Raw genomic sequence first — 27,728 nt, 5'->3', positions numbered from 1 at the left:
CTTTTGTTGGATGCAGAGGAGAACACTATGGTCCAGGGTGAGGAAAAGGCTGAAGGACTCAACTCCTTCTCTGCCTCAGTCTTTAGTCGTAAGACCAGCTGTTTGCTGGGTACCCAGCCCAATGAGCTGGAAGACAGGGATGGGGAGCAGAGTGAAGGTCCCATAGTCCAAGAGGAGACAACATTCCCAGCAACCTGCCCCCCTCCCTGTCCCCTCAGCCACAGGCACCACAGGGCCCCTGCAGCAGCCAGCAGTGGGGAAGCTTTGGCACCCCTCTGCTCCGCATCATTGCCTGCCACCCCTGCATGGCTGGGCCTCTGACAGCCGCCTGCTTCTATGCCCCAGCTTCCACTAGTGCTGGCACTGCCCTGTGGTGTGAGGCCAGGGCAGTGACACGCTGCTGTCCCACCATGCTGCTGTCCCACATTTGTCACCTCGTGGTGAGGAACCCTCTACTGTGGGACTGAGCTGGCTCCTAGAGTCCCGCATAGCGAGGAGGGGGCAACGCTCACCACAGGTGCCCATAGGAAGGTTTCTCAGGGGAGCTGACATTCTGGGGCCAAGGAGACACTGCAGGCTGTAGGGTTTGCATGTTTTAATGATGGTTTAGGAGAAGTGTGGTTAGAGTTACTGGAGATCCATGAGCTCAGGCAGCTGCTAACTCCCACAGGCAGCTGCTGACATGAGAGCAGCTGGGGCCATGAGCTGGAACCCAGGGCTGCCAGCACTGTAGGCAGCCCACCCTCCTCTGGACACCAGGGTCATCTGAAGGCTGCAGCAGCTGGCACTGGCAATCAGACATGAGTATGGACCTATGGACGGCACAGTAGTGCTCTCCTGAGGGAGAGCTGCACGTGGAGAGCAGAACTGCTGGGAGCAGGGACATGCAAGCACTGCTGAAGGGCACTGGTCACAGCAGGGCTGGCAAGCCAGGCCACCTCGGCAAAGTGCCTTTTGAGCCTCTCTTAGACACCTCCAGCACTTTCTGTGGGCTGTGCCCAGCCACCAGATTTCAGCAGGAGCACAGCAGGCTATTGCATGGTAATCATGACTAACTTGGTATGAGACAAGCCACATGGGGGTTACCTGAAACCCAGAGTCCAGCTGGACCAGATCCTGCTGGAAAATGCAGCCAGAACAGCTGGGCCTGAAGCACTCCACGGCTGACACGAGAGGGATACAACTAAGACTAGAGACATTCTGAAACACAGTAGGTAGGTGTCTTCTGGAAACCCTTTGTGAAAGCTCAGGGGAAAGGTTAAGACCTCCTCTATTGACCTTTTAGCTGAAATAAGCTAGAAAACATTTATTGTTGTGTATTCCTAAAAAACCAAAAAGAAACAAAGGTCTCACAAGCACTTGTGAGCTTCACTTGCAGGGTACAGCCATGGCTGCAATGCTTGGGCCTCAGCCATGCACACATCCTCTACTCCACCTCACAGCTGGTATTTTGGGAAAGACCATCCTTCATCATAATTCACCTCCTGTGCTTTACCTCGGGGAACACTTTGAGAGCAGGTGGTAAAAACATGTGATACCTGCTCCTTTTCTCCAGAGGCTGATGCCTATGTCTGAAAACTTCATCCAACAAACATCCTTACATCAGCCTAAGGCCAGCTGAAAAGGCAGGGTATGAACAGCTGCACCACCTGTGGTCATGGTTTTACCATCAACTTGAAGCTCTACTTTCATCTGAGCAGCAAAAAAGGCCATCTGCTGATGTGCCACAACAGAGTCTGGGGTGAAAAAGGGAGAAGAAGAGGCTTCAGAGATAGGCAGAAGCTCCTGAGACATTGCTCCTCCTGCTGCTGCTAGCTGCTCTGGTAGGAGCTGCTGCTTTTGCCTGCATCTAGGCACCTTTCCTGCCCCTATCCCACTAAGCTGCTATGAAGGGAAGTTCACAGCAAGGGAGTGATTTGGTTTTTTAATTTCCCTTTTGAGGGGAAAAGAAGGATGGACCTAGCACCCCAGAAAATGAGCATTTCTAGTTTTGTTATGCTGGGGAAAGCTTTATCTTCTCACTTTGTGCTCTGCTCTCATCTGCCCTAGAGCTTGCAAGAGCTCACTGTCTTCTCTGTCACACCCCAGGGCAGGGCAACAAGGTGCAGATGTTAGATCTTTCCTTTGCTGGGCAACAAGGTGCAATTTTCCAGCTCATATGAGCTAATGTGAAAGTGCCAACTGAGATGTGGTGAACTCTGCAAGCTGAGTGACAACCCTCACATCTTACCTTGGGATGTTACCACTCCACTGGCCTGCAGCATAATTCTGACACCTCTGTGCTACCATCTTAAGGTTAAAAACCCCAACCAGTCCTTCCCCCCACTCCTCTCCCAGCTTATTACCCAGTGATTCCCCTCTCACCAACTGATGAATTCATGATCCCTCTTCTGAAGACCCACAAAGCCCACATTCAGAGAGCAGATCTGGCACTCAGTGTCTCACTGTAACTGAAGCCACCTGCTAGCACCTACGAGAGCAAAGCTGTGGCCCAGTTTTCAGGCAGCTCCTGCTCCCCATCACTTCTCAGTGTGTACCAGTGCATCCTGTATCCGCCACACCCCCTGCAGGCAGGTCCACACCATGCTTCGGGGACTTGACAACTGCAGAGATGCTCATGCAGCTCTTTGGGATGTGCTCTCTCTACGATGCAGGGTTTTGTAAGCCACTCCGTTCCCTCCTGGGTTTGAGTGGCCACGTGTGAACCGGTGCCACCTGTGGCTTCACAGCATGTGGCAACGAGAGTCCATCCCAGGTCAGCACGACCAAAATGCATCACTCTAAGGGAGGCCTGGGCACTTCAGAAAGATGCCAGGACTGCCTGCCGACTTGAAGACCTCTGAAATCTCCATTCCAAGCAGAGATGAGGATGCCGAAGTGCTGTGGCTCTTCTGAAGGAGGCAGAAATCCCCTTACTTGGCTCACTTTGCTCCATGTAATACACGCAGCCAGCCAGAAGGCGGCAACCTCCAAAACCTCTTCTTTGTTTGGTTCAGGTAGTAGGAATCAGTTTCTTTTGGAGTAAATCATCTCCCCCTGCCAGAGCCAGCAAACACAAACTGGAACACTCCCACCAAGCCTGCTGCTGTTGCAAAGACCTCTAGCTTAGGAGGGATGCGCTGGGCTTGTGCTGAAAATTCAGATAGACACTTCACAGAGTGGGCAATGTGCCAGGGATGTAGGCTACACCCAAAGTAGATGTTAGCTCTGAAATTTGGGGACCTCAAGGAACTTAACTGCCCCCTCAAAACACCTTCTTAGCTGTGTGACAAACCCACAGAGAAGGAATCTCTCTCCTAGTCTACAAAATTTCACTCACCTTCCTCTGCGATGGGACCGAGCTGCGGACTGCGATCAGGGCAGAGCACTGCAGTGTTTGTCAGATGGAAGAGCATAAAATTGCCTGGATCCAATGGGACAAAAAGAATTTGGGCTGAAAGGTTTCAGATTTGGGTTTCCAATGCATGAAGGTGAAAGCTGAGAGAAGAGCCTGAATTCACTACAGTGTCTCAGGTGCAGTTTCTGCTCTTTGAAACACTCTGCACAAAATTGATGCTTGAAATCCTACATCCTGCCAGAAGGGATGTATCTCACTACCTCTTTTAAACAGAATCCAACTGCATCCCACTGGCATTGGACACTGATTCAAATCTCATTAGGAAAAGGGATAGCTATGAAGAAATCAAACTGCCTTCCTTGCTTGGGTTTAATTCACCACCTGCAGTCCAGCACCATTCTGCCAGCTGCTGCCTGAGCGTTCAGCCAACCAGCTTGGAAAAATGACCAAAGGAAAGGGAATTCTCAGTGTTCCTGGTTTTAGGCATCCTGTGATGCAGGACAGCTTACTCCTTTCTGTGTAACAGAGAAGGAACAAAGGAAAGGAGTCATCTATTTGGAGCTGAGCTAAGGCACTAATGATGCAGTAGGTGAAGAAAGGAGAAACAGAGCGGAGGAGGACAGCTTCCCAGCCACCACATCCTGGAAGATCAGCGCACTCTTTGCTCAGTCCCCTTAAAAACCCAGGGTTATCTTCATAGAAAAGGAGGAGCTAATACAGCATTAGAGTATCCCTGTTGGGCTTAAGGTTGTTTTGTTCTCCCAGAGAGATTTGATTCAGGTATCAAAGTCACAGGAGCTGTTTTCTGAAGTGGATTTTGGTGAATGCAGGCAGAGCAGGTCTGAGCAGCTCTGGCTCAGCAGCTCTGTGTTTTGGTGGTTTGGGTTTGGTATTGGGTTTTTTCCCCATGATTTTCCAGAAAATGTGAAGCCTGATTTCTCACTTTTTTGGCATGATACTGAGATAAGCCACTGGGCTGTCCTGACTCGATGAGGGCAGTCTCTCCCTGTGCACAGCAGATGCATTCCTGTGGTGGTCACAGCTTGATAAAGACCGGCGATGGCTGGCTCGCCTTCTGCCCAGTGTCGCTGAGGGGGAAAACACTAGAGATGGCTACATCCACGATTCCTTGGCAGAGCTCTGCATACAGCTTCCTAAGGGTTGAGAGACAGAGAATCAGGTGCCTAGGCAGGACAAATCAGCAGGCCCTCAAATGATTTTAACACAGATACTGAGTTTCCTAGCTGGATCTACTAGATCCTCCTCCCATTACAGGTGACTACAGGGCTTAGAGAGTTGTGGTCAGTGGGGCAAGAGTCTAGTTGGAGGCCTGTGGCTAATGGTGTCCCCCAGAAATTGGTATTTGGTCCAGCCCTATCCACTTTGCTTCCTAACCCCCTGGCCGAACCTCCATTCTTCCCTGGGACTGGGGTAGGGTTGTGAGGGGTAGGGGGAAGGTGGAAGGGCAGTTGGGAGCCCCTCCTGGGGACTCAGGTTTCTGGGAGGGCTGCTGTGTGTCTGTATTACCTTTTCCCTTGTCTATGTCTGTCTATCACTGTATATCCTGTAGCTATCTGCTTGTCTGTTGTGCTAAGCTGTAAATACAAAGCTTCATTCCATTTCCAGAGCTGGCTGAGTCTAGTCTGGGTGACTTCCAAAGTGTGGGGGGACAGGGAACACCCAAACCATCACATCAGCTGGCACTTAGAGCAGTGTCTGGCGTGGGCTAGCCTGGAAAACTCCCCTGCCATTCACTTTTTTCCACTTCCCTGTCCTGGTGACATGTGAAGGGTGGCATTGCAAAGGCGCTACCGAAGCGCAGTACTCACTGGGCGCACGCTGGGGCCCCATTGACTTCTATCAGCCATACTTTCAGCTCCTCATCCACCATGAAGTCAAAGCCAAAGAGCTGGAAGCTCTGGTAGTGCAGATGCTTTGTGCTGATTGCAGGCTCTATACACATAAGGCAGCTTCTGTGAAGGGAAAAACAGAAACCCAAGATGAAAAGCCCTATGGACACCTCTGGAGCTTCTGAGCTGCACAGTTGACTGGAGCGGTTTCCTCTTGGCTTGACACTGCCCTGAACAACAGGCTACACCACACACATCGTGGTAACCAGGTCCCTGCAGGTGAGATCATGCAGCCATCAAAGCACATGTGGTGTTTGAGAGCTGCAATGCAGCATTCACCCTCACTACTGGGTTAAGCCAGCTGGAAAAGATGATGGGCAGATAGCGCCTGGAGCAGAAGGCAGAGCCACAGAGGGCTGCACCAGGCCCTCAATTGTCCTTGAAAGCTCATTTGCTTCCAAGTCCCTCAAAGATCATGTTCTTAAACACATGCAGTTGGAACCCTTCTCTTGATGGCCTCTCTGCTTCCCTAGCTGTGCCCATACATGTTCCTCACCAAGAAAGGTTTGCCTTCACCTTCCCACACAGAATCAGAGTGCTCTGGGTTGGAAGGGAACACCAAATGTCATCTAGTCCAACCCCCTCTGCAGTAAGCAGGGACATCCTCAACTAGATCATGTTGCCTCACCTGAGTATCTCAGGCACCAGGATGGACTGCCCAGGGAGGTGGTGGAGTCACCATCCCTGGACGTCTTTAAGTAAAGACTGGATGTGGCACTTCACAGATCTCAAGATACTAGGGGTTGGAAGGGACCCAAGGAGATCATCCAGTCCAACCCCCCTGCCAGAGCAGGACAGTCCTATCTAACACAGATCACACAGGAACACATCCAGACAGGCCTGGAAAGGCTCCAGAGAAGGAGACTCCACAGCCTCTCTGGGCAGCCTGTGCCAGGGCTCTGGGACCCTTACAGGAAAGAAGTTCCCCCTTGTGTTGAGGCAGAACCTCCTGTGCTGCAGCTTACACCCATTGCTGCTTGTCCTGTCCCAGGGAGCAGTGAGCAGAGCCTGTCCCCCACTCCTGGCAGCCTTCAGATACTTAGGAACATTGATCCAATCCCCTCTCAGTCTTCTCTTCTCCAGACTGAGCAGCCCCAGGGCCCTCAGCCTCTCCTCATCAGCCATGCCCTCCTGTCCCCTCATCATCCTCCTAGCCCTTCTCTGGACCCTCTCCAGCAGATCCCTGTCCCTCTGCAACTGGGGAGCCCAAAACTGAACACAGGATTCAAGATGAGGTCTCAGCAGGGCAGAGCAGAGGGGGAGCAGAACCTCCCTTGCTCTGCTGGACACACTCCTGCTAATACACCCCAGGATGCCATTGGCCTTCTTGGCCACAAGGGCACATTGCTGTGCCATGGGGAACTGTTAGCCACCAGCACCCCCAGGTCCCTCTCCACAGGGCTGCTCTCCAGCAGTTGCCTCCCAGACTGTGGTGGTGCAGTTTGTTATTCCTCCCTCTTGTCCTTATTGAACCTCATCTGGTTCCTCTGTGCCCAGCTCTGTGCCCAGGTCTCTCTGGATGGCAGCACAGCCTGCAGCTGTCTCAGCCAAGCCTCCCAGCTTGGTGTTGTCAGCAAACCTGCTGAGCAGACTCTGTCTGTCTGTGCCCTCATCAATGGCATTGATGAAGATATTGAACAGGACTGGCCCCAGCACTGGTCCCTGGGGGACACCACTGGTCACAGCTCTCCAGCTGGACCTGGCACCATTGATCACCACCCTCTGAACCTTGCAACCAGTGTCAGCTCTTCCATCCCACACTTCCTCAGCTTGCTCACTAAAATCTCATGGGAGATGGTGCCAAAGGCCTTGCTGAGGCCAAAGCAGACTACATCCACTGCTCTCCCTGCATCTACCCATTCAGTTATGGCATCATAGAATGCTATCAGGTTAGTCAAGCAGGACTTCCCCTTGGTAAATCCATGCTGACTGCTCCTGATAACCTTCTTGTCTTCCAAGTGCCTTGAGATGCCCTCCAGCAGGAGCCACTCCATCATTTCTCCAGGGATGGAGGTGAGGCTGCCTGGTCTACAGCTCCCTGGAACCTCTTTCTTGCCCTTTTTGAAGGCTGCAGTGCCATTGGCTCTGCTCCAGCCCTCAGGCACCTCTCCTATCTGCGAGTTGACAAAGATGATGGAGAGTGGCAGAGCAACAACCTCAGGCAGCTCTCTCAGCACTCCTGGGTGCATCTCATCAGGGCCCAGGGACTTGTGAATGTTCAATGTGTGTAACTGATCCCTAACCCAGCCTGCATTGACCAGTGGGGAATACTCCCTCCTCCAGGCTTCCTCTCCTTCATCCAGGGTCTGGAGTCCATAGGGAAGTTCAGCCTCAGGTGTAAAGACTGAAGCAAAGAAGGCACTCAGCAGCTCTGCCTTCTCTGCACCCTCAGCTCTCAGGCTGCCTCCTCATTCAGCACTGCCTCACACCTTCCCTCTGTTTCCTTTTTCTACTAATGGATTTGAAGCAGCCTTTCTTGTTCTGTTGGCAAAGCTCCCTTTGCCAGCTTCAGTTCCAGGAGGGCTTTGGCCTTCCTTGTTGCCTTCCTACATGCCCTGACTACTTCTCTATAGTTCTCCCAAGTGACCAATCCCTTCTGCCATCAGTTGTAAGTTTACACTTGGTGGCATGGTTTAGCTGATGTCATGGTGTTAGAGCATAGGGTGGACTTGATCATCTCAGAGGCCTTTTCCAGCCTCAGTGATCTCCAGGAATGGGACCTCAACCATCTCCCTGAGCAACCTGTTTGCAGGTTCCACTCCCGTCACGGTAAAGACCACGCACGCAGCTGGCTACCTTATTATGTGTTTGATTTGCAGTAAGATGCTGTTCTCAAGTGTTGTGTTGAGGGCATCCATCAGGTACTGGTTGAACTCCTCGAAGAACATTTCGTTGCCCTCCTCGTAGCGCCCATAGTTCTTGGAGTGCTCCTTCTGGATGCAGTGATTGGTCAAGTGGCAGGTTTTGTCCTGGAAATCAGCGCTGCTGTACGGCTCCGAAGAGGTCCGCAGGACGCCCTCTCGGTAGAGGTAGATATTGTATTGGTGATCCACCAGAACCCAGCTCCTGGAGGGGTGGGAGAGAAGAAAAGTCTAGTCTCAGTGGCTGAAAAAAGAACAGCAAGACAAGGAAAAGCTCTGCTGGATGTTAGGAGGAAGTTCTTCACAGAGAGAGTGATTGGCATTGGAATGGGCTGCCCAGGGAGGTGGTGGAGGCATCAACCCTGGAGGTGTTCAAGAGAAGACTGGATGAGGCACTTAGTGCCATGGTCTAGATGATGGGATAGGGCTGGGTGCTAGGTTGGACTGGATGAGCTTGGAGGTCTCTTCCAACCTGCTTGATTCTATGATTCTATGGTACAAAAGCAGAAGTGCTAGTTTGCAGCTAGCTGGGATGTTTTAGTGAGAGTAATTAGAAGACAGGCTGTGAGGAAGAACCACTGGTGATGGCTGCTGCACTCATAGGCTTGCTGAGACGGATTAAAACCAAGAACACAAACACAGGCAACAGAGTTGCTCTGGCTCTGGCTGCATGCACTTCTCTCTCTCCAACCTAACCTGCTGATTCTCCAAACTCACCTTGAACATAAGGCAAAGTCTGGGATAAGGTAGAGAGGTGGAAAGGAGGTGGAAGGGCAGTTGGGAGCCCCTCCTGGGGACTCAGGTTTCTGGGAGGGCTGCTGTGTTTCTGTGTTACCTTTTCCCTTGTCTATTTCTGTCTATCACTGTATATACTGTAACTATCTGCTTGTCTCTTGTGCTAAGCTGTAAATACAAAGCTTCATTCTTTAATTTCCAGCTGCTGAGTCCACTCTGGGTGATATTTCTGAAGTGAGGGGGGGCAGGGAACACCCAAACCATCACAAGGGGCTACCTGATGTCAAATTTGCGATGCCCTGGCTCTAAGAGCAGAGGCTTCTCCAGGTATTTCTGAATCACGTGCACCTGTCCCTGCTCATCGATGAAGTCCAGAAGTTCTGAAGCCTCTGAAGAAATCAGGATCCCTTCCCCTGGCAGAGAAGGAGGAGAAGAAAGTTAGGTCCTGCCTTTCCTGGAGCTTTTTCAGGGCTCGAATGGATCATGCTTCATTTGCCCCAAAAGCCACAGAATCACAGAACCGTTTCAGTTGGAAAAGACCTCCAGCATTATCAAGTTCCAACCAAAGACCACCATGGCCACTGAATCATGTCCCCAGGTGCCATGCCCACACATTTCTTGAGCACCTCCACAAACAGTGACTCCAGCACCTCCCTGGGCAGCCTGTTCCAGTGCCTGACCACTCCTGCAGGAAAGAATATTTCCCAATATCCAACCTCAACCTCCCCTGGCACAATTTCAGGCTATTCCGTCTTGTTCTGTCACCTGATACTAAGGAGAAGAGACCAATCCTCCCCCCCTAATCCAACCTCCTTTCAGGCAGTTGTAGAGAGCAATGAGGTCTCCCCTCAGCCTCCTCTTCTCCAGACTAAACAGTCCCAGTACACTCAGCCACTCCTCATAAGGCTTGTTCTGCAGACCTTTCACCAGCTCCACTGCCTTTCCCTGGACACACTCCAACACCTCAGTGTCTTTCTGTAGTGAGGAGCCCAAACCTGAACCCAGTATTCAAGATGCAGCCTCACTAGTGCTGAGTTCAGGGCCATGATCACTTCCCTGGTCCTGCTGGCCACACCATCCCTAATCCAGGCCAGGATGCTGTTTGCCTTCTTGGCTACCTGAGCACACTACTGCCTCATGTTCAGCCAGCTGCCAACTAACACAGCAACCTGCAAGAACCCATAGCTGCAGGATCAGTTGGTGCCCAAACTATGCCATGCACTGAATCTTTGGAGGGATCACCCCATTACCATGCTGAGGGGCATCACCAGCTCCCTGCTTTTCAGCAGTTTGGAGATCAGGGATTTGGGCAGGGGGTTTTGGGTGAGATTTTTCTAACACTTATTTTATCTGGGGAGAGAGGTTTGTGGTTTTTCAACCTAGACTCAGACTCTCTTCCCCTGCCTGGCTTCTCTGGCTGTGTCCACGCCTGCACAGTGTTGCCCTGCTCACTGAGTTCATTTAAGTTACCAATAAAATCATTGCTGACTTAGGAAAAGAAGTAGTCAAAAATGTTCATCCATGTAGGCAGTGTTTTTTCTCCTGCTGAGGAAGCTCTTCATTAAAGAAATTAGATGTGCTCTTTAAAGGCTGCCATGGTTTGGCTGAAGCTGTCACTGTTCATTTCCTGCAAGAGTCCAGATGCAAAACCACTGCTGCAGAGCAATGAAGAGAGAACATGTCCCTTCTGCATTTGCTGCCATGTGAGGGAGAAACCAGCAGAGGTAAAATTATCTAGCTCTGCCACTATGTGTGATCCTCAGGCATTTAGTTAATTTTTGGGACTTCTAACTGATACCTTAACTCCTGAGTTTGTGCTAAGCCTTTGGAAGGAAATACTGAGTAAAAAGAAACAAATAGTGCAAGGGGCCACTGCAGGGAGAAGACCAGTCTGGAGCACAGGCAGGGCTTGACAAAGTTGACCCTGGGCTCTGCTGCCTCTCTGCCTGGCATCCTCCACTGGTCAAACTGCCTTCAGATCCTTGTATTGAGGTTTAGTTGGGTACTAGGAAAAAATCTTTCCTGAAAGACTAAATAGGCACTGGAACAGGCTTCCCAGGAAGGTGGTGGAGTCACTGCCCCTGGAGGCATTTAAGAAACACATATGGACATGGCACTTTTAGGGAGAAGTTCTTCCCAGAGAGAGTGATTGGCATTGGAATGGGCTGCCCAGGGAGGTGGTGGAGCTGCCGTCCCTGGAGGTGTTCAAGATGGATGAGGTATTTAGTGCAATGGTCTAGTTGACTGAATAGGGCTGGGTGCTAGATTGGACTGGATGATCTTGGAGGTCTCTACCAACCTGGCTGATTCTATGATTCTATGATTCAGGACATAGTTTAGTGGCCACAGTGGTCTGAGGCTGATGGTTGGACTCCATGATCTTCGGTCTTTTCCGACCAAACAATTCTACAGTTCTGTGAGCACCCCGTGGAAAATGTTCCTAGCTGTGACTCCTGAAGGTCACTGTCAACACAGTTCTGCAGGTTCTTTCACTGTCCCCTGCTTTGCATACAAGGAGTCACAGCTTCCCAGCCCTACTGACCCACCCATAAGTTCTTCACCAAAGGGATGTCCATTCATCACAGTATTTTCCCCACCCGTGTTTTACGCAGGGGGGCAAGATTTTTTAGTGCTCTGATCACAGCAAAGCTGGGCAGAAACTTGTGTGGGTACAGGCTGTACAGTGGGGGAAGAAGGAAAACAACAACTCTGACAATCAGAAAAGCCCCTGCAAGGAGAAGAGCAGCAGGCACCCATGCTACATGGAACAGACAAAGAGGGGAGCTTAACTGTACCCCTCATCAGCAAGCCAAGGGAGGCAGCAAAGCAGCTTGTGCAGGGCAGCTGCTCCTTCTTGCAGAGAAAACACCAACACCTTTAGCCACAACTGAAAAAGATCCTCTTCAGTTTTAAATTAGGACATCCTAAACCTTTAGTTTGCCTTTTACTGACTGACAACCCAGTTTCCACTAGGCTTGTAACAGAGCTGGATTTGCCTTGGTAATTGACGCTGAGAAGCTTTCTTCCTCATGGGCAGTAATCCCCAGCCAGGAGGGAGGCTCTGCTCTCTGCTTCAATTCCCAGCTTCAGCTCTGCAGTACCCTGATGAATAATAAAGGTTATTCTGCTTTAAATGCAGAAAAGACAGGATGGCACTTGAATGGAGTGTGTGGAGTTGAAACCTCCCCCTCCTGCAGTGAACCACAGCAACAGCCTTTGCGAGCGCCCAGACCGATTCAGTTGTATCGCACAGGAAGCAAAGCCCCTCACTGCCCTACCAAAAGGAAGGGGTTTCCTCCCTGACAAAAAAACAGCATTCCTCTGGTGCTAAAAGCAAAGCAGTGAAGGAAGCCACCATGAAGGACAGTTTTATCAGGCAGCCTCCCTGATGCCACCTCTGGCTTTCACATTCTGGCAGAAGGGCTCTGCAGCAGGACCTTGACCACCTGGACAGATGGGCAGAGTCCAAGGGGATGGGGTTCAATAGCTCCAAGTGCAGGGTGCTGCACTTTGGCCACAACAACCCCATGCAGAGATACAGGCTGGGGTCAGAGTGGCTGGAGAGCAGCCAGACAGAGAGGGATCTGGGGGTGCTGATTGATACCCACCTGAACATGAGCCAGCAGTGTGCCCAGGTGGCCAAGAGAGCCAGTGGCATCCTGGCCTGCATCAGGAATGGTGTGGTCAGCAGGAGCAGGGAGGTCATTCTGCCCCTGTACTCTGCACTGCTTAGACCACACTTTGAGTCCTGTGTTCAGTTCTGGGCCCCCCAGTTAAGGAGGGACATTGAGATGCTTGAGCGTGTCCAGAGAAGGGCAACGAGGCTGGGGAGAGGCCTTGAGCACAGCCCTACGAGGAGAGGCTGAGGGAGCTGGGATTAGTTAGCCTGGAGAAGAGGAGGCTCAAGGGAGACCTTATTGCTGTCTACAACTACCTGAGGGGTGGTTGTGGCCAGGAGGAGGTTGCTCTCTTCTTCAGGTGGCCAGCACCAGAACAAGAGGACACAGCCTCAGGCTGTGCCAGGGGAGATTTAGGCTGGAGGTGAGGAGAAAGTTCTTCCCTGAGAGAGTCATTGGACACTGGAATGGGCTGCCCGGGGAGGTGGTGGAGTCGCCGTCCCTGGAGCTGTTCAAGGCAGGATTGGACGTGGCACTTGGTGCCATGGTCTGGCCTTGAGCTCTGTGGTAGAGGGTTGGACTTGATGATCTGTGAGGTCTCTTCCAACCCTGATAATACTGTGACACTGTGATTCTCCGGTGGTGTTTCTGAGACTGCATCCAAAGTGACTCTGCAAATACGAACAGCACAGGTGGGATTGTTCCCTTTTGAGAAGAGCAGATCCTGCCTTGGGCTGGGCTCTCCACACATGACAAGGCAAATCTCCACAAAGCCACTCTGATAATGTGTCCATGGTGCTGTCACAACTGACAGAGCAGACAGATATCTATCTATAACTGTCCAGCAACCTCATCTAATAGCTCATTATTGCTGTAAAATGAGCTCTGTATCAGTGACTCTGCAAGAAAAAAGGACTCAATGATCACTTAGGTGTCTACTGACAGCCATCTAAAGATAAGCCAGCAGTGTGTGCACAGGTAGCCAAGGTGGCCAACAGTATCCTGGTTTGTATAAGGAAGAGTGACAGGACCAGGGAAGGGATTCTCCCCCCGGACTCCAGCACTGGTGAGGCAACATGTTAAGAACGGGTTCAGTTTTTGAACCCTCACTACAAGACAGACATTGAGGTGCTGGAGCAGATCCAGAGAAGAGCAATGAAAGTGGTGAAGGGTCTAGAGAACAGGTCTGGTGAAGAGCAGCTGAGGGAACTGAAGTTGTTTAATGTGGAGAAAAGGAGACTGAGGGGAGACCTATCTGCTCTTTACAACTAATGAGGAGGTTATAGTGAGGTGAAGGTCCATCTCTTTTCCACAGTAACAAGGGATAGAATGAGAGGAAATGGCCTTAAGTTGCACCAGGGAAGGTTTAGATTGGAGATCAGAAGAAACTTAAGGAACAGGCTGCACAGGGAAGCAGTTGAATCCCCATCCTTGGAAATGTTGAAAAGATGCAGAGATGTGGTGCTGAGTGCCATGGTTTAGCCCTAGCCTTGGCAGAGTTAGAGAATGCCTGGACTCAATGCTTAAAAGGTCTTTTCCAACTGAACCCATTCTTTGAGTGCCTCATTCAATTACAGAGCCACACAGATGCTGTGCTGCTGGCCTTGGCTCTGGTGCTTTCTCCTGAGGTCTGGGTGCAATTTTGATACACTGAGCTCGTGGCTGCTCAGTCAGTCTCTCAATGTCACCATCTGGGTAGGCCACTGGCAGCTGATATCTGGGTTCAGTTGAAAGATAAGCAGCAGTATTTCTACCCAGGTGGAACTAGGTTTAGCTCCAGCATGGAGAAGACTGCTGTTCTGCCAGCTGCCCTCCTCCCCATATCCTGTTCTGATTCCTGATCTCCACATTCCCCTTGCTTGCTGGCCCCTGCTGCCTTCTCCTTGCAGCAACTCCTCCTGCATTTTGAGATTCATGTGTAAAAAGCAGAGATCCTTTCACTGCCATCCATGTCCTAGGTAGCATGTGCATCTCAAAGTGCTTGTCAGGAACCCCATGCCACCAAGCAGACAAAGGAGAGCCCTGTGCTGGCTTGACTGGCATGGAGTTGGTAGGTGAAGCACTTCATAGATAGCTCAGGTGTGAGTTGAGCTCAGCCAAACCCCGGGACTCTTAACAATCGGGTAGAGAGTAAGAAGCAAGGAGGAGGAGCAGCTCAGCCCAGCGCTATAGAATGAACCTTTGGCTCCAGCTGAGGACTTGGCGATCCACACGTTGCCTTCTTTGCCTTCCTGCCGCCTGGCGTAAGCCGCCAGGAAGACCTCTCGCTCGTCTGTCCTGGTGGTGTGTATGAGGTGGCGGAGCCCATTCTGCGCTGGAGCCACGGGGGTCTTCAGGTTGGTTGGGTAGATCACGTACGACTCGGGGAACCACGTGCAGGACTCTGACAGTTCAGGGCTTGTCTTGATTAGCCTGGGTGAAAAGAGACTGCCTGTTAGCCTGCAGTGCAGCCCCACCGGCATGGACATAGTGAGTGGAAGTCATCGCTGACTGGGCCCTTTGCCTCGGTGAACAGCAGCTTATCCACACACTGGGCTGAGTTCTCTTTGCCTTAAGCCCTCAGCGTGCTCCTAAAGGTACTGTGGCAGCCCCAGGCTGCACTAAAAGATGTGTGGCCAGCAGACTGAGAGAGGTCATTCTGCCACTGCTAAGATCTCACCTGGAGTCCTGTGTCCAGCTCTGAGGCCCCCAACACAAAAAGGACGTGGATCTATTGGGACGGGTCCAGAGGAGGGCCACAAAGATCATCATGGGGCTGGAGCACCTATCCTGTGAAGACAGGCTGAAAAGAATTGGGGCTGCTCAGCCTGGAGAAGAGAAGGCTCTGGGGACACCTTACAACTGCATTTCAGTACCCAAAGGGAACGTACCAGAAAGCTAGGGTGGGGCTGTTTAGAAGGGCTGGCGGTGACAGCACCAGGGGCAATGGTTTGGAACTAGAGCTGAGAAGATTAAGGTTGGATGTAAGGAGGAAATTGTTTACAATGAGTGGTGAAATACTTGAACAGGTTGTTCAGGGATGCTGTTGAAGTTCCATCCTTGGAGACATTCCAGGTCAAATTTGATGGGGCCCTGGACAATGTCATCTAGTTGGAGATGTCCCTGCTCACTACAGGGGGGCTGGACATGATGACCTTCAAGTAATGGAAAGCCACTGACAGCAAGGGCACAGCTACACGTTTCATGTCCCAGGGTGCCTGGGATCCCCTTTGCACTGCACAGCCTCTGATCTCTCTGGCACATCCTACCACCAACGTCTACAGATGCCACCAAACTCCTGTTAGCAGATCCTTCTGTTTTCCAGAGTGAAGGGAGCTGCCTGTCTCTTCGGATGCCAAACGCACACCTCATGACTTGCTGACTCTCTGCTTTTGTATGTCCCTCGCTGTGAGGCCCTGGGAGCCCCCAGGCACCTCTTTTAAGGTCCTCTGGCTTCCTAGTAGCTTGAAGCATGGTTAACCCCATAGTTAGAAAGGTCAGGCAAGCTTCAGGAAAGAGACAAACAGGTGTGCAAGCGCTTTCAGCACTGCCTGCAGGCCACAGGCCTCAGAGAAATTCATCTGGGGCACAGGGCTCTGGGACATGGTTTAATGGCCACAGTGGTTCAACCTGATGATCTTAAAGGTCTTTTCCAACCAAAACAATCCTGTGGTTTTATGATCAGCAAGAGGCAGCATGGACACTAACAAGGAATCAAATGCTTGAAGGACACCAAGAGCTCTGATATGGTGATGCTCTAATGGCTGCACACAGGCAAGGATTTTCTACAATGAAAGCTCATCTACATTTCCTCAGGAGACCCTGGCATGGCTGGTCGTGCAGAAACTCTTCCTGGAGATGTCTCCAAGCATTTGTTTGACCAAAATATCTGATTAGCTAAAGGCAAATTAGTGTCTTGTCTCTGTATGAAACAGGGAATAAAAGGCTTTAATCAAATGGCCACTACAACAACAAAAAAAGAGTAGGCATGCTTAGGGTTTTTTCCCTTTTGATTTGGCTCTAATCTGACTCAATACACTCCATGGTTCCAAGCAGATGTAATTCAGTGGAAAGAACATTTCCTCTCAAGTTACAAAGACATCTTTGTGCACACAGATAGCTCTAGAGACCAGCACAGGAGTCTGTGTACAGCACATGCTAGCACTGTGGGATGGATCAATATTGGGCCAAATGATCTGGATGGTGGGATCAAGAGCACCCTGATGAAGTTTGCAGATGACACCAAAATGAGTGGGGAGGCTGACACTCCAGAAGGGAGAGACACCCTTCAAGTTGAAGGAGTGGGCTAGCAAGAACATTATGAAGTTCAGCAATGACAAGTGTAGGGTCTTGCACCTGGGAGTACACAACCCAGCTCAGACTGGGATCCACTGGTGGACAGAAGCCCTGTGGAAAGGGCCCTGAAGATAGATAAAAAGCTCAACAGAAGTGAACAGTGTGCTGCATCAGCAAAGAATGCCTACAGGATGCTGGGCTGCATTGACAAGGGCATCACCAGCAGAGATAAAGTCATTGTTCCCCTCTACTCAGTGCTCATCAGACCGCACCTGGAGCCCTGCATGCAGTTTTGGTCCCTGCCACACAAAAAAAGTGTAGAAGAGGCTGGAAAGCATCCAGAGAAGGGCTCTGAGAATGATCAGAGCACTGGAAGCCCTGCTGTGTGAGGGAAGGCTGAGAGAACTGGGTTGGTTCAGCTCTGAGAGGAGAAGGCTGAGGGCAGACCTTATTACTATGTACCGGTACATAGAGGGTGGCTGCCAGGAGGATGGAGACTCCCTCTCTACAAGGAGTCCCGTGGAAAAGACAAGGGACAATGGGCACAAGTTACTGCTGGGGAGATTCCAGTTGGGCTCCAGAGGAAAATGTTTGCCCATGAGAAGAGTTAGACATTGGGAATTATTTCCCAAGGGAAGCAGTGGATTCCCCCACACTGGACAGTTGTAAGACTCAGCTTGTCAGGGTGCTGGGCCACCTCATTTCAACTACACTATCACCTAGAAACGTTGGACCAGATGGTCCTGGGGACCCTTCCACCTTGGCACTCTGCAATTCTGTGACTCTCCCAAGTGAAACACTTTCCAAACTGGTTCAGCTTCCACCACAGGTGCACAAAAAAGCTCTGCCAATGCCACGTCATGTAGTGGGTTTCTTACTTCACCAGAGATGCTTTGCGGCACAGCTTGTCTGCTCCTCGGTAGTAGTTCACCAGCTGCACGAGTCCGGGCTCGTGGCCTACAAAGGGGAAACAAAGAGGTCAGACAGCATTTTCTTTCCATTAATGTAGGAAAAATGCTAGGTTGGTGCAAAGGGCCTGAGCAGCAGGGAAGGGAAAAGAGACTGTTTCCTTGCCCTGCATCAGGGAAACAGCCTCTAAACTGGTTACACTGGGTATCAGAAATGCTTTACAGTGAGGGTAGTGGAGACACTGGAACAGGTTGCCCAGGGAGGTTGTGCATGCCCCCTCCCTGGAGGTGTTCAAAGCCAGGTTGGACAGAGACTTGAGCAACTTGGTCTTGTGGAATGTGTCCACTAGAGCTTGGAGCCAGATGGTCTTTAAGGTCCCTTTCAACCCAAAACATTCAGTGGTTCTATGATAATGGTTCCTGAGGTTTCTCTCTTTTAGTTAGGAAAAAACGTGTACCTACCCATGCCTGTTTTGAAGCTGGCACTTCCATTTTCCCAAGGAAAAGAACCATCCACACTGGGAACAGGCAACACCACACAAAACCAGTTTTGTTTGCTGGTGACAGTTTTTAAAAGCAAGTATTTCAGCTACTCTTAAATGCAGTAGGAGGATGCAGGGAAGCATCAGGGCTAAGCAAGAAAGCTCAGAGGGTTGTGATCAATGGTGCAGAGTCCAGTTGGAGACCTGTAACTATTGGTGATCCCCAGGAGTCAGTACTGGGTCCAGTCTCATTCACCACCTTCATCAACGACCTGGATGAGCAGATAGAGAGTACCCTCAGTGAGGGTGCTGATGATACAGAACTGGGAGGGGTGGCTGATCCACCAGAAGCCTGTGCTGCCATCCAGCCAGACATGGATGTCTGGAGAGCTGGGCAAAGGGGAGGTTAAGGTGGATCAAAAAACCTAAGTGTAGAGTCCTGCACCTGAGGACAAAGGAACAACACCATGCACCAGTACAGATTAGGGCTTGATCTGCTGGAGAGCAGATCCACGGAGAAGACCTTGCAGTCATGGTGGACAAGAAGTTATCCACGGGACATCAATGTGCCCTTGTGGCCAAGGCAGCAAATGCTGTCCTGGGGTGCATTAAAAAGAGTGTGGTCAGCAGGTTAAGGGAGGTTCTCCTCACCCTCTTCTCTGCCCAAGTGAGACCATATCTGGAGTACTGTGTCCAGTTCCAGGCTCCCCTGTTCGAGAGGGACTTGGCTATACAACAGAGTGTCCAAGGCAGGGCTATGAGGATGACTAAAGGACAGGAACATCTGTCTGATGGGGAAAGGCTGAGAGACCTGGAGCTGCTTAGTCTGGAGAAGAGAAGACTGAGAGGAGATCCTATTCATGTTTATAAATCTCTGAGGGGTGGGTGCCAAGAAGAAGATGCCAGGCTCTTTTCAGTGGTGTCCCATGCTAGGATGAGGGACAATGGACCCCTGAGGATCTCCACTCCAACCTCTTGTTCAAAGTCTCAGTAGCTCCAAGGATGAAGATCCTGCTGCTTCTAGAGGCCCTTATCCCTTTGCCTAACTGCCGTCCTGGGTGTCCCTGACTATCCTGATGGCCCCTGATGGTGTCATTCCAGAGTGCCTGTTACTGAACTCACCCAGCTGTGGCCTCACAAGTGCCAAATAGATGGGCACCTCCATACAAATACTGGACTTGTAGCCAGGTGGGGTTGGGCTCTTCTGCCAGGCAAGCAGCAACAGAACAAGGGGACACAGCCTCAAGTTGTGCCCAGGAGAGGTCTAGGCTGGATGTAAGGAGGAAGTTGTTGTCAGAGAGTGATTGGCATTGGAATGGGCTGCCCAGGGAGGTGGTGGAGTCACTGTCCCTGGAGGTGTTGAAGCAAAGCCTGGCTGAGGCACTTAGTGCCATGGTCTGGTTGGTTGGCTAGGGCTGGGTGCTAGGTTGGGCTGGATGATCTTGGAGGTCTCTTCCAACCTGCTTGATTCTATGACTTCACAGCCTGCCCTCCTTCATCTTCTCACACTACCTGAACATTCACGTTCAACTGGAAGGTCTCTGGAGGGACAGGATATGAGTGGTTATCCAAGAGATAATGCAAGCCTGGGCAGCAGCACACAGCTCCTAGTGCACCACTAGTGCAGTCAAACATGGATGTGCAAGAGGTGAGTGATGCCTGGGGCAAAACCTGGGTCACGAGTGACAACCAACAGGAGCATCAACAGGGATGATGGGAAACTGCTCTGGTTTGAAAAGACCTAAGCCCCGGGAGATGCACTAAGCATGGAAATTACTTCCATCTTCACCTTCTCTGTTCTAAAAGGTAGTTCTGGGAGTGATTTAGAGCTTGAAATAGGATTCAGAGTTTTAGTTGTCCTCCTTGGTGTTTGCCTGGGGAAAAAAAAGGGCCTGGAGCAAACATTACCTTAAAGACCAGGCAGCTGTGAGATCACAGGGAGCAAATATCCATTTTAGTCCCAAAGTCATGGCCCTGATCTAGGTCACTGATCTTTAAACACATGGTAGATGAAAATCATCTTCCAGAAAAAGATCTGTAACATCAGGCACTTCAATCTGTAGTCAGCACTGCTGGGCAATAATGTGATGAAGTAAACTAGTGGGGGAAAAAAGCCTTTATTTCCTTCTGTTTCCAGTTTATTAATTTTTCTTGGTTCTTGGAGGAATTGAGGTCCAGGAGATGCCCACCACTCGGGGTAGGCTCTGCTTTGCAGTGGTCAGTCCACCCTGTCAGCAGTGATGGAGCAACGATGAAAGGAGGATGACAGAAGTGGTTTCAGTGCTGCTGGATAACAGTGACCTGCTGGGAGGCACGTCCTCACTGGCTTCCCGAGCATCTGGGTGGAGCAGCAGGCTGTGACAGATGTAGAGTCTGGTGGTCAGTGGGGACAGACCATGAGGCAGGAAGGGAAACTGGTTCTTGGGCATGTTGTGAGCTCTGCACCATGCATTTATAGCAGAGATTGTCCCGGGGCCAGCAGGCTGTAATCAAGCATCCTCTGCTCCATGAGGTCTTCCTTCTGCTTTCTGTCACCGTAGCAGAAACTGCTTTTCCATTCCATACAGACTTAGATGCAGACACTCACAGCTTAAGGGCAGGATCCCTCAAGAATTAGGGTATCAGCAAAAGTCCCTGCAGATGGACAGAAGCAGAGATGCCTGCCAAGGGTCCCACATCAAATGATCTAGCTTAGCCCCTAACTAATGCAAACCCCTGCAGTTCCCTGAACTAATCATACAATCATAGAACTGGTTTGGTTGGGAAAGACCTCTAAGATCAAGTCCAACTGTCAACCCAAGACCACCATTGCCATTAAACCATGTCCTGAAGTGCCATGTTCACACATTTCTTGAACACCCCCAGGGATGTTGACCTCACCACCTCCCTAGTCAGCCTGTTCCAATGACTGAGGCTCTCTGCTTCCACCGAGTAGAGCCTTTAGGAAAGCCAAACCAAGACAGCTTTGATGCAGTAGTTACTCAGGAGGACAGCTTTAGGAAGATCCACCAAACAAGACACAGCTTTCTGGAAGATGTACCAAAATAACCATATTATTTTTGGTCTGAATCTACTGATTTCAGGCAACCAGCTCCTGCTATAGGAGGATGGGTTAAAGGAACCAGTGTCAATGTATGGCCCCTTTACATGGGTAAAAGATGTGTCTTGACTGTAAGAAATGATGTGAATTTTCAGGTGTCCCATAGCAACACACGTGGAAGGGGTCAGTGAAGCCTCTTCATCACCCCAGAGTTCTTTTTGAGGATGGAGTGGGTTGGTAAGAGATGGCCACAAGCCCACCCTGGTTGGCTGTGCTGTGCAGGCCCACTCACATCAAAGACCTGTACTCACTGTTCAATGAAGCCAGATGCTCACAGGCCCTGCCTGCTAGCCACAGGAAAGCAGAGGTCTGTTTGCTGTGCCTGGCTACAGCCTCTGTGAGCATTCTCACTGCTTAAGCCTCTTGCAGTGTTCCCTGTCTGCTGCAGACACTCTGATGCTGGGAGGTGACCAGATGGCATCACCATGTGGTGGGGACTTTCCACTTACAAATGGAGACAAGGGAAGAGGTGCTGGACTTGGAAATCTGGAAGAGCAATCAGTGCTGGATCTCAACTGCAAGAAAGGGGCTGCAAAAGCCATTCTGCCCCAGAGCTGCTGGGGAAAGGAGGGTGCTCCTCCTGTTCTGATGTTTCTGCAGCCAGGAGCACTGCACAGTCACTCCATGAAGAAAGAAGCCAGTCCAAAGGGCAGGAAGGAGGTCAGAAGGGTCCTGCCAGCCATCAGATGCAGACACAGAGGACTGCAGAAGGGAAACACACTGCTCTGCTGGGGTTTGCAGTGCCCTCATCCCAAACCCGCTCTGGCAGGCACCACGACAGGAGGCAGCACAGCAGCCGGCACCGGCACAAGGACCCGCCAGCCTTGCGGCTCCTACCATCACACCCGTGGCTGTGGGTAAAGACAGCGCATCTTGGCTCCCTGCTGCACCCTGCGACGCTGGTACCGCCTGGCTCGATGCCCCTCGCTTGTGGGCACTGCACGGCACTCTCTGTCCCTGCACCTGGCGTCTCCCTGTCTGGCAGGGGCTGGGGTGGCTGTGCCGGCAGCCCTGCCTGCTATAGGCAGGGCAGAGGCAAGGCGTAGGCCTGCACAGGGAAGCTGCCCGGGACCGCACACGTTGGGTGGACTCAGAGTGGGGTCAGACAGCAGGAGAAAAGATGGATGGGGTGGTCTGTCCCTCTGCACGGACAGAGCCTCTAGAATGATGCTCACTTTGCTCCAGTAAGGGATTAGATGTGCCCTTGCACCCACCAAATTCCTGCACAGGTACATACATCCTCGCCAGCCTGGGCTCCTGGGTGACAGTTTGAGCCTGCCTGGCTCAGAGCCGTTCCCCACCAGTCCCAAGCGCAGGAACACCCTCACAACATGCAAGCTCAGCACCGCAACGTCCCCGCCCTGCGCCAGGCTCGGGGGCTGCGACTGGCACCACCCTGTTCCCCATCGACTCCAGCTGGGTGACTCAGATACCCTGCGATGCCGAAAACGAAGCCAAGGGCGTCGCTGGCAGCAGGGACCTGAAGACTGAGGGTCTGCGACATGCCGGGGGGGGGGGGGGGGGGGGGTGTCCCCCTCCGATGCTCACCGCCCTAACTCGCCACCGTGCAAGAGCACAGCCCCCTAAAGCTGAACTGGGCGTTTCGGGAGGCAGCAGTGACATCCCATGACAGGAGCACAGGGGGAGGATGCTTTGGGCTCCGGCTGGCGGCAGCTGTCGGCGGCAGGGACAGCCGGTCCCCGGGCCGGTTCCCTGCTGGAGCCGGGTGCGTGGTGCACCGAATTCCCCCGGTCCCCGCCCTTTGTTCTGGGCGACGCCGGCCGAAGTGGCCGCCGGGCCTCTGCGACAAGGGTCCCCCTTCCAAACTGCGGGGGTCCGCCGGGGCACTCCCTGCCCGCAGCGCCTTCCGCGCAGGCAGGGGTAAGGGAAGGCTGCGACGAGCCGCGGGGTGCGGCGGAGGACCCCGAGAGGCTCACCGAGGCAGCAAGGACACAATCGTAGCCCGGGTCTCAGGCTTCAGGGAAGCAAGGGGTGGGTGTCCGACTCTACTGCCGGCGGAATCGTGCCCGGGGACAGAAAGCCGAAGAGGAGCCCTTACCCAGCCTGCCGAAGGGAAGCCGGTTCCTCTCGCCCAGCATCAGGTTGAAGCGGGGGTTGTCCCTCCGGAGGCGCTTCCACTGCCCGCTGGCCAGCAGCAGCCGGCTCACCTCGGCGTACACGCTGCTGCCCTCGTCCCGCACCACGAAGGTGTACATGACGGCGGGGATGGGGGGCGGGAGAGGGACACCCACTGCGCTACACTGCCCCCGGCCACCTAAGGAGCCCCCCAGGCCCCTGGGGCCCCGCCGCAGCCCAGGCAGGGCCCTGCATGGCCGGGGCACCGCCCCCGCGCGCCGCCCGCCCCCCGCCGCCTGTCGGAGGCGGAGCCCGACCTGGAAGCAGAAGCGGCGGAAGGAGCGTGCCCGGGGAGCCTGCCGCGGCGGGAGGAGCGTGCCCGGGGAGCCCGGCGCGGCGGGAGGAGCGTGGCCGGGGTGGCCGCCCCGGCGGCGGGAGGAGCGTGGCCGGGGGACCCGGCGCGGCGGGAGGAGCGTGGCCGGGGTGGCCGCCGCGGCGGGAGGAGCGTGGCCGGGGTGGCCGCCGCGGCGGGAGGAGCGTGGCCGGGGTGGCCGCCGCGGCGGGAGGAGCGTGGCCGGGGAGCCCGCCGCGGCGGCCGTTCCTTGCTGGCCGGTGCCGGGCGGGAGGTTCCCTCTGCGCCCTGGCAGCCCGGGGCCCGCAGCAGTCTGGTTCTGGTGTCGGCGCCCGGGGCGACGTGCAGGCCCAGGCCCGGTTTGCCTGGCGAGGCAGCCCGGGGCTGGCAGGGCTCTGGCTGGGTGCCCTCAGTGCCCAGCGTGCAGCCGTGGGCCTGCGTGCTCGGACGCTGGCTGCTGTACATCACGGTGTGTTTCCACCACAGAGAACATTTTGCTGGAGCAAGCTCAGATTGGTCACCACCTTCCCGCTGCTGTTCTTTCTTTAGCAGGAGAAGGTGTTTGCATCATCTGGGGACAGAAGATAATGGAAAGCACTTCCAGGGTGTTCAAAATGCTTTTAATGGCATGCTTCAAAGATCTGTGGGCAGAGGCAACAGCTGGTGTTCCTGAGCTGGTGTAAAGCCCCTTTTCTGTGGATTTGTCCACAAAACTGGGCATCTGACACCTGCGTGCTGGGTTCAGCGTTCGTGAGCAAGCCTTTCTTCATTGCAGAGCTGTGCCCGTGTGGTGCTGGGGGCAGTCCCACAGACCTGGCACCCCAGCTGAAGCTGACAGGTGTGATAAATTTCGAGGACAAAAATCTCAAAGTCCAATTAGAATTTATTTAATTACCACGAGCAAGCAGGATAAGAGGCAAGAATCAGCGCTGGACGACAAGGGGGAGTCCCCGCTCCGCCCACTTGCCGCCGCCCAGCTGGTCCCGGTCCCCCTCTTTTATAGTCCGCCCGCCGCCGCTGACAGGTCCCCTTCGAGGTAAACAAGCACTCTGCGCTTGTGTGTTGCTGTTGCCGAGGGGGTTCTTCCGACCCCCTGGTGATCGCTTGGCGGGAAACCTCTCAGGTAAGGCAGGCGGGAAAATCCTCTCAGGCAGGGCAGTCCTCTGACCTGGGCTTCTGAAACTCAAAACTTATTAAAAACCTTGTATTACCTTATTTTAGTGAACAAAACACATCATTCCCTATCGCAGCAGGGACACTTGTTGCGGAGGGGGAATTCATTAGTGCAAGATGATATTTCGTCCCAAATTAGGATTGTTTGTTAATTTTGCTATTCAGAACTCTGCCACCCTCCACCACTCGTTTTAATAATACTGTTGGGTTCTTGCACAGTCATGGAAACGGTCTGTGGATAATACCTAGATCTAGTAACAACCAGCAAAAGATGCAAACAGGAATTAAACTGGAAGAGGAGATTCCCGTGCTCAAATGCCGCGTGCAGTCAACGTGCCGCTTGCCCGCTAGATGGGCTCGAGGAGCTCTTTGTGCTCTATGGCAGAAGGCAATGGGGAATTACAGAGAGGCTTTGAAGCATTTACTCACAAATTAGTATTACCTGACTCGTGGGGCTTAGCCACTGTCCAGACAGTGCCCAAACGCTTGCAGGGAGCTCTGTTTTGTTGGATGTTGAGACTTGAATCTTCCCAGGCTTCTGGGGAAAGAGGCAGACAATCTCTGACCTTACCACCTGGCTCGTCTGGATGATCTGAATGTCCAGGAGTTCTAAGCAGGACTTTCAAGCAGAACTTTCAGGTGCAGAGGCAGGTGTCATGCATTGGCAGGATGTCACGCTGGCCACGCAGGCTGATCACATGCAGGCATCCAGGGTCTGCTCCTGGTGACTCGCGGCAGTGGAGTTTACTGGCAAACAGCAAGGCAGTGTGCAACAGCAGCAGGCAACGGCCGAGCACAGCGGAGAGCAGAGAACAGGAGCACGGCAGAAAAGCAGGTTGTTTCCCTGTCTAGCTCCTTTTATCAATGTGGGCTGAGATTAACTGCCCTTTGGACACAAGAATAGCCAATCAAGATGGCAGTTAGCCAAACCTTACCATACTGGGCAAAGCCATAAGCTTGCTTTTCCCTAGTTTGGGAAGAGCAGAGGCCTTGCACAAGCTTAAGTTGTGTACCTTGTTTACCACAGGACCCTGGGCAGGCCGGACTCAGCAGCTATGGGTTCCTTGGTGTCCTTTTCCCACGCTTGCCTCTCTGGTAGAACAGAAGAACATGCCTAGGCAAGGCAGGACATGTATAAGCCTATTTTGGGCCTATCAGGCCTACACAACAACACTTAAACAGTGAAATGTTGGAGTCACTCCTCATGTCATTGCCAGTCGCCATTTTTTTGCTCAGTGAACTAAGTTCCAGGTTAAGTTGACCATGCCATGAGAGGGGGAAGGGTTTATTTCAGGCAGGGTCAGACAGGAGGTATGGTCTCTAGGGTCCCTGATGGTCTTTCAGGCTTCAACTCTGTTTCATAGAATGTCAGGGGCTGGAAGGGACTTCAAAAGATCATCTGGTGCAGCCCCTTGCCAGAGCAGGATCACCTGGAGCGGATCACACTGGAAAGCATCCAGATGGTTCTTGAGTATCTCCAGAGAGAGAGACTCCACAACCTCCCTGGGCAGGTTTGTGTGAGCCTTTGAATTCCTTTTCTTCATATGGTCACAAGTCAGATCATGACTTTGTGCGATAGGTTAGAGCGGATCCCTCCCCAGCAGAGTAGGTTCACTACAACTCAGAATTTGGGAAGTTGGGGGAAAAAAGGAATATATATATATATATAAAGTTTAAACTAAATATAACAGCATAAGGAGAATAAACTACTACAGAATGTAATAACCTTAAGGAATGTGAGGATGGGGTCAAGCAGCAGTGAAAGCAGCAAAGCAGCAGCCAAAAGAGCAGCAGGGGAAGATAGCAGCAGGTGCAGCAAAAGCAGCAAGGGGAAGATACAAACTCTGCTTCCAGATGTGAAGCTTTTGATACTCCTATGAAATGATACTAACTTAACTTAACTTGACTGATATTAACTTAACTGCCACATCCAGTTGGCAGCTGTCACTAGTGGTGTGCCCCAGGGATCAGTGCTGGGTCCAGTCCTGGTCAACATCTTTACTGATGATCTGGACCAGGGGATTGAGTCCAGCATCAGTAAGTTTGCAGATTATACCAAGCTAGGAGCAGCTGTGGAGCTGTTGGAGGCTAGGAGAGCCCTGCAGAGGGACCTGGCCAGGCTGGATGGGTGGGCAGAGGCCAAGGGGATGAGACTGAACAAGGCTAAGTGCAGGGTTCTACACTTTGGCCACAAAAACCCCAAGCAGCACTGCAGGCTGGGGACAGAGTGGCTGAGAGCAGCCAGCAAGAAAGGGACCTGGGGGTACTGGTAGAGAGTAGCTGAAGATGAGGCAACAGTGTGTCCAGGTGGGCAGCAGAGCCAATGGCATCCTGGGCTGGCTCAGGAACAGTGTGGCCAGAAGGACAAGGGAGGTTCTTCTGCCCCTGTGCTCAGCACTGCTCAGGCCACACCTTGAGTGCTGTGTCCAGTTCTGGGCTTCTCAATTCAAGAGAGATGTTGAGGTGCTGGAAGGTGTTTGGAGAAGGGCAGCAAGGCTGGGGAGGGGCCTGGAGCACAGCCCTGTGAGGAGAGGCTGAGGGAGCTGGGGGTGTGCAGCCTGCAGAAGAGGAGGCTCAGGGCAGAGCTCATTGCTGGCTACAATTACCTGCAGGGAGGCTGTAGCCAGGTGGGGTTGGGCTCTTCTGCCAGGCAAGCAGCAACAGAACAAGGGGACACAGTCTCAAGTTGTGCCCAGGGCAGGTCTAGGCTGGATGTTAGGAGGAAATTGTTGTCAGAGAGAGTGATTGGCATTGGAATGGGCTGCCCAGGGAGGTGGTGGAGTCGCTGTCCCTGGAGGTGTTGAAGCCAAGCCTGGCTGGGGCACTTAGTGCCATGGTCTGGTTGACTGGCTAGGGCTGGGTGCTAGGTTGGACTGGCTGATCTTGGAGGTCTCTTCCAACA

At 52.5% G+C, this 27,728-nt stretch overlaps 1 protein-coding gene across 1 annotated transcript; it reads right to left on the bottom strand.

Moving 5' to 3' along the window:
- Positions 1-580: 580 nt before the first annotated feature.
- On the bottom strand, positions 581-23,583 carry TTL (tubulin tyrosine ligase). Its single transcript, XM_064164651.1, has 7 exons — positions 23,285-23,583; positions 17,614-17,692; positions 14,640-14,872; positions 9,121-9,256; positions 8,044-8,313; positions 5,167-5,310; positions 581-4,491 (listed from the first exon to the last, which is right to left on the bottom strand). The coding sequence occupies exons 1-7, from the start codon at positions 23,439-23,441 to the stop codon at positions 4,374-4,376; spliced, it is 1,137 nt and encodes a 378-aa protein (XP_064020721.1). The 5' UTR covers positions 23,442-23,583; the 3' UTR covers positions 581-4,373.
- Between the last annotated feature and the right edge of the window lie 4,145 nt (positions 23,584-27,728).

The sequence above is a fragment of the Pogoniulus pusillus genome, chromosome 25 (genome assembly GCF_015220805.1).
Source record: "Pogoniulus pusillus isolate bPogPus1 chromosome 25, bPogPus1.pri, whole genome shotgun sequence".
Taxonomy (NCBI): Eukaryota; Metazoa; Chordata; class Aves; order Piciformes; family Lybiidae; genus Pogoniulus; species Pogoniulus pusillus.
The sequence above is the reverse complement of the archived record's forward strand: the minus strand, read 5'-3'. Positions and strand labels throughout refer to the sequence as shown.

Bases quoted from the DNA above. Each gene is read 5' to 3' on its own strand.
- TTL (XM_064164651.1), bottom strand. From the start codon at position 23,441: ATGTACACCTTCGTGGTGCGGGACGAGGGCAGCAGCGTGTACGCCGAG. The intron at 14,873-17,613 runs GTAAGAAACCCA...CTTTTCACCCAG, and splicing joins CGCAAAGCATCTCTGGTGAA to GCTAATCAAGACAAGCCCTG. The intron at 5,311-8,043 runs GTAGCCAGCTGC...TTCCCTTCACAG, and splicing joins CAAATCAAACACATAATAAG to AAGCTGCCTTATGTGTATAG.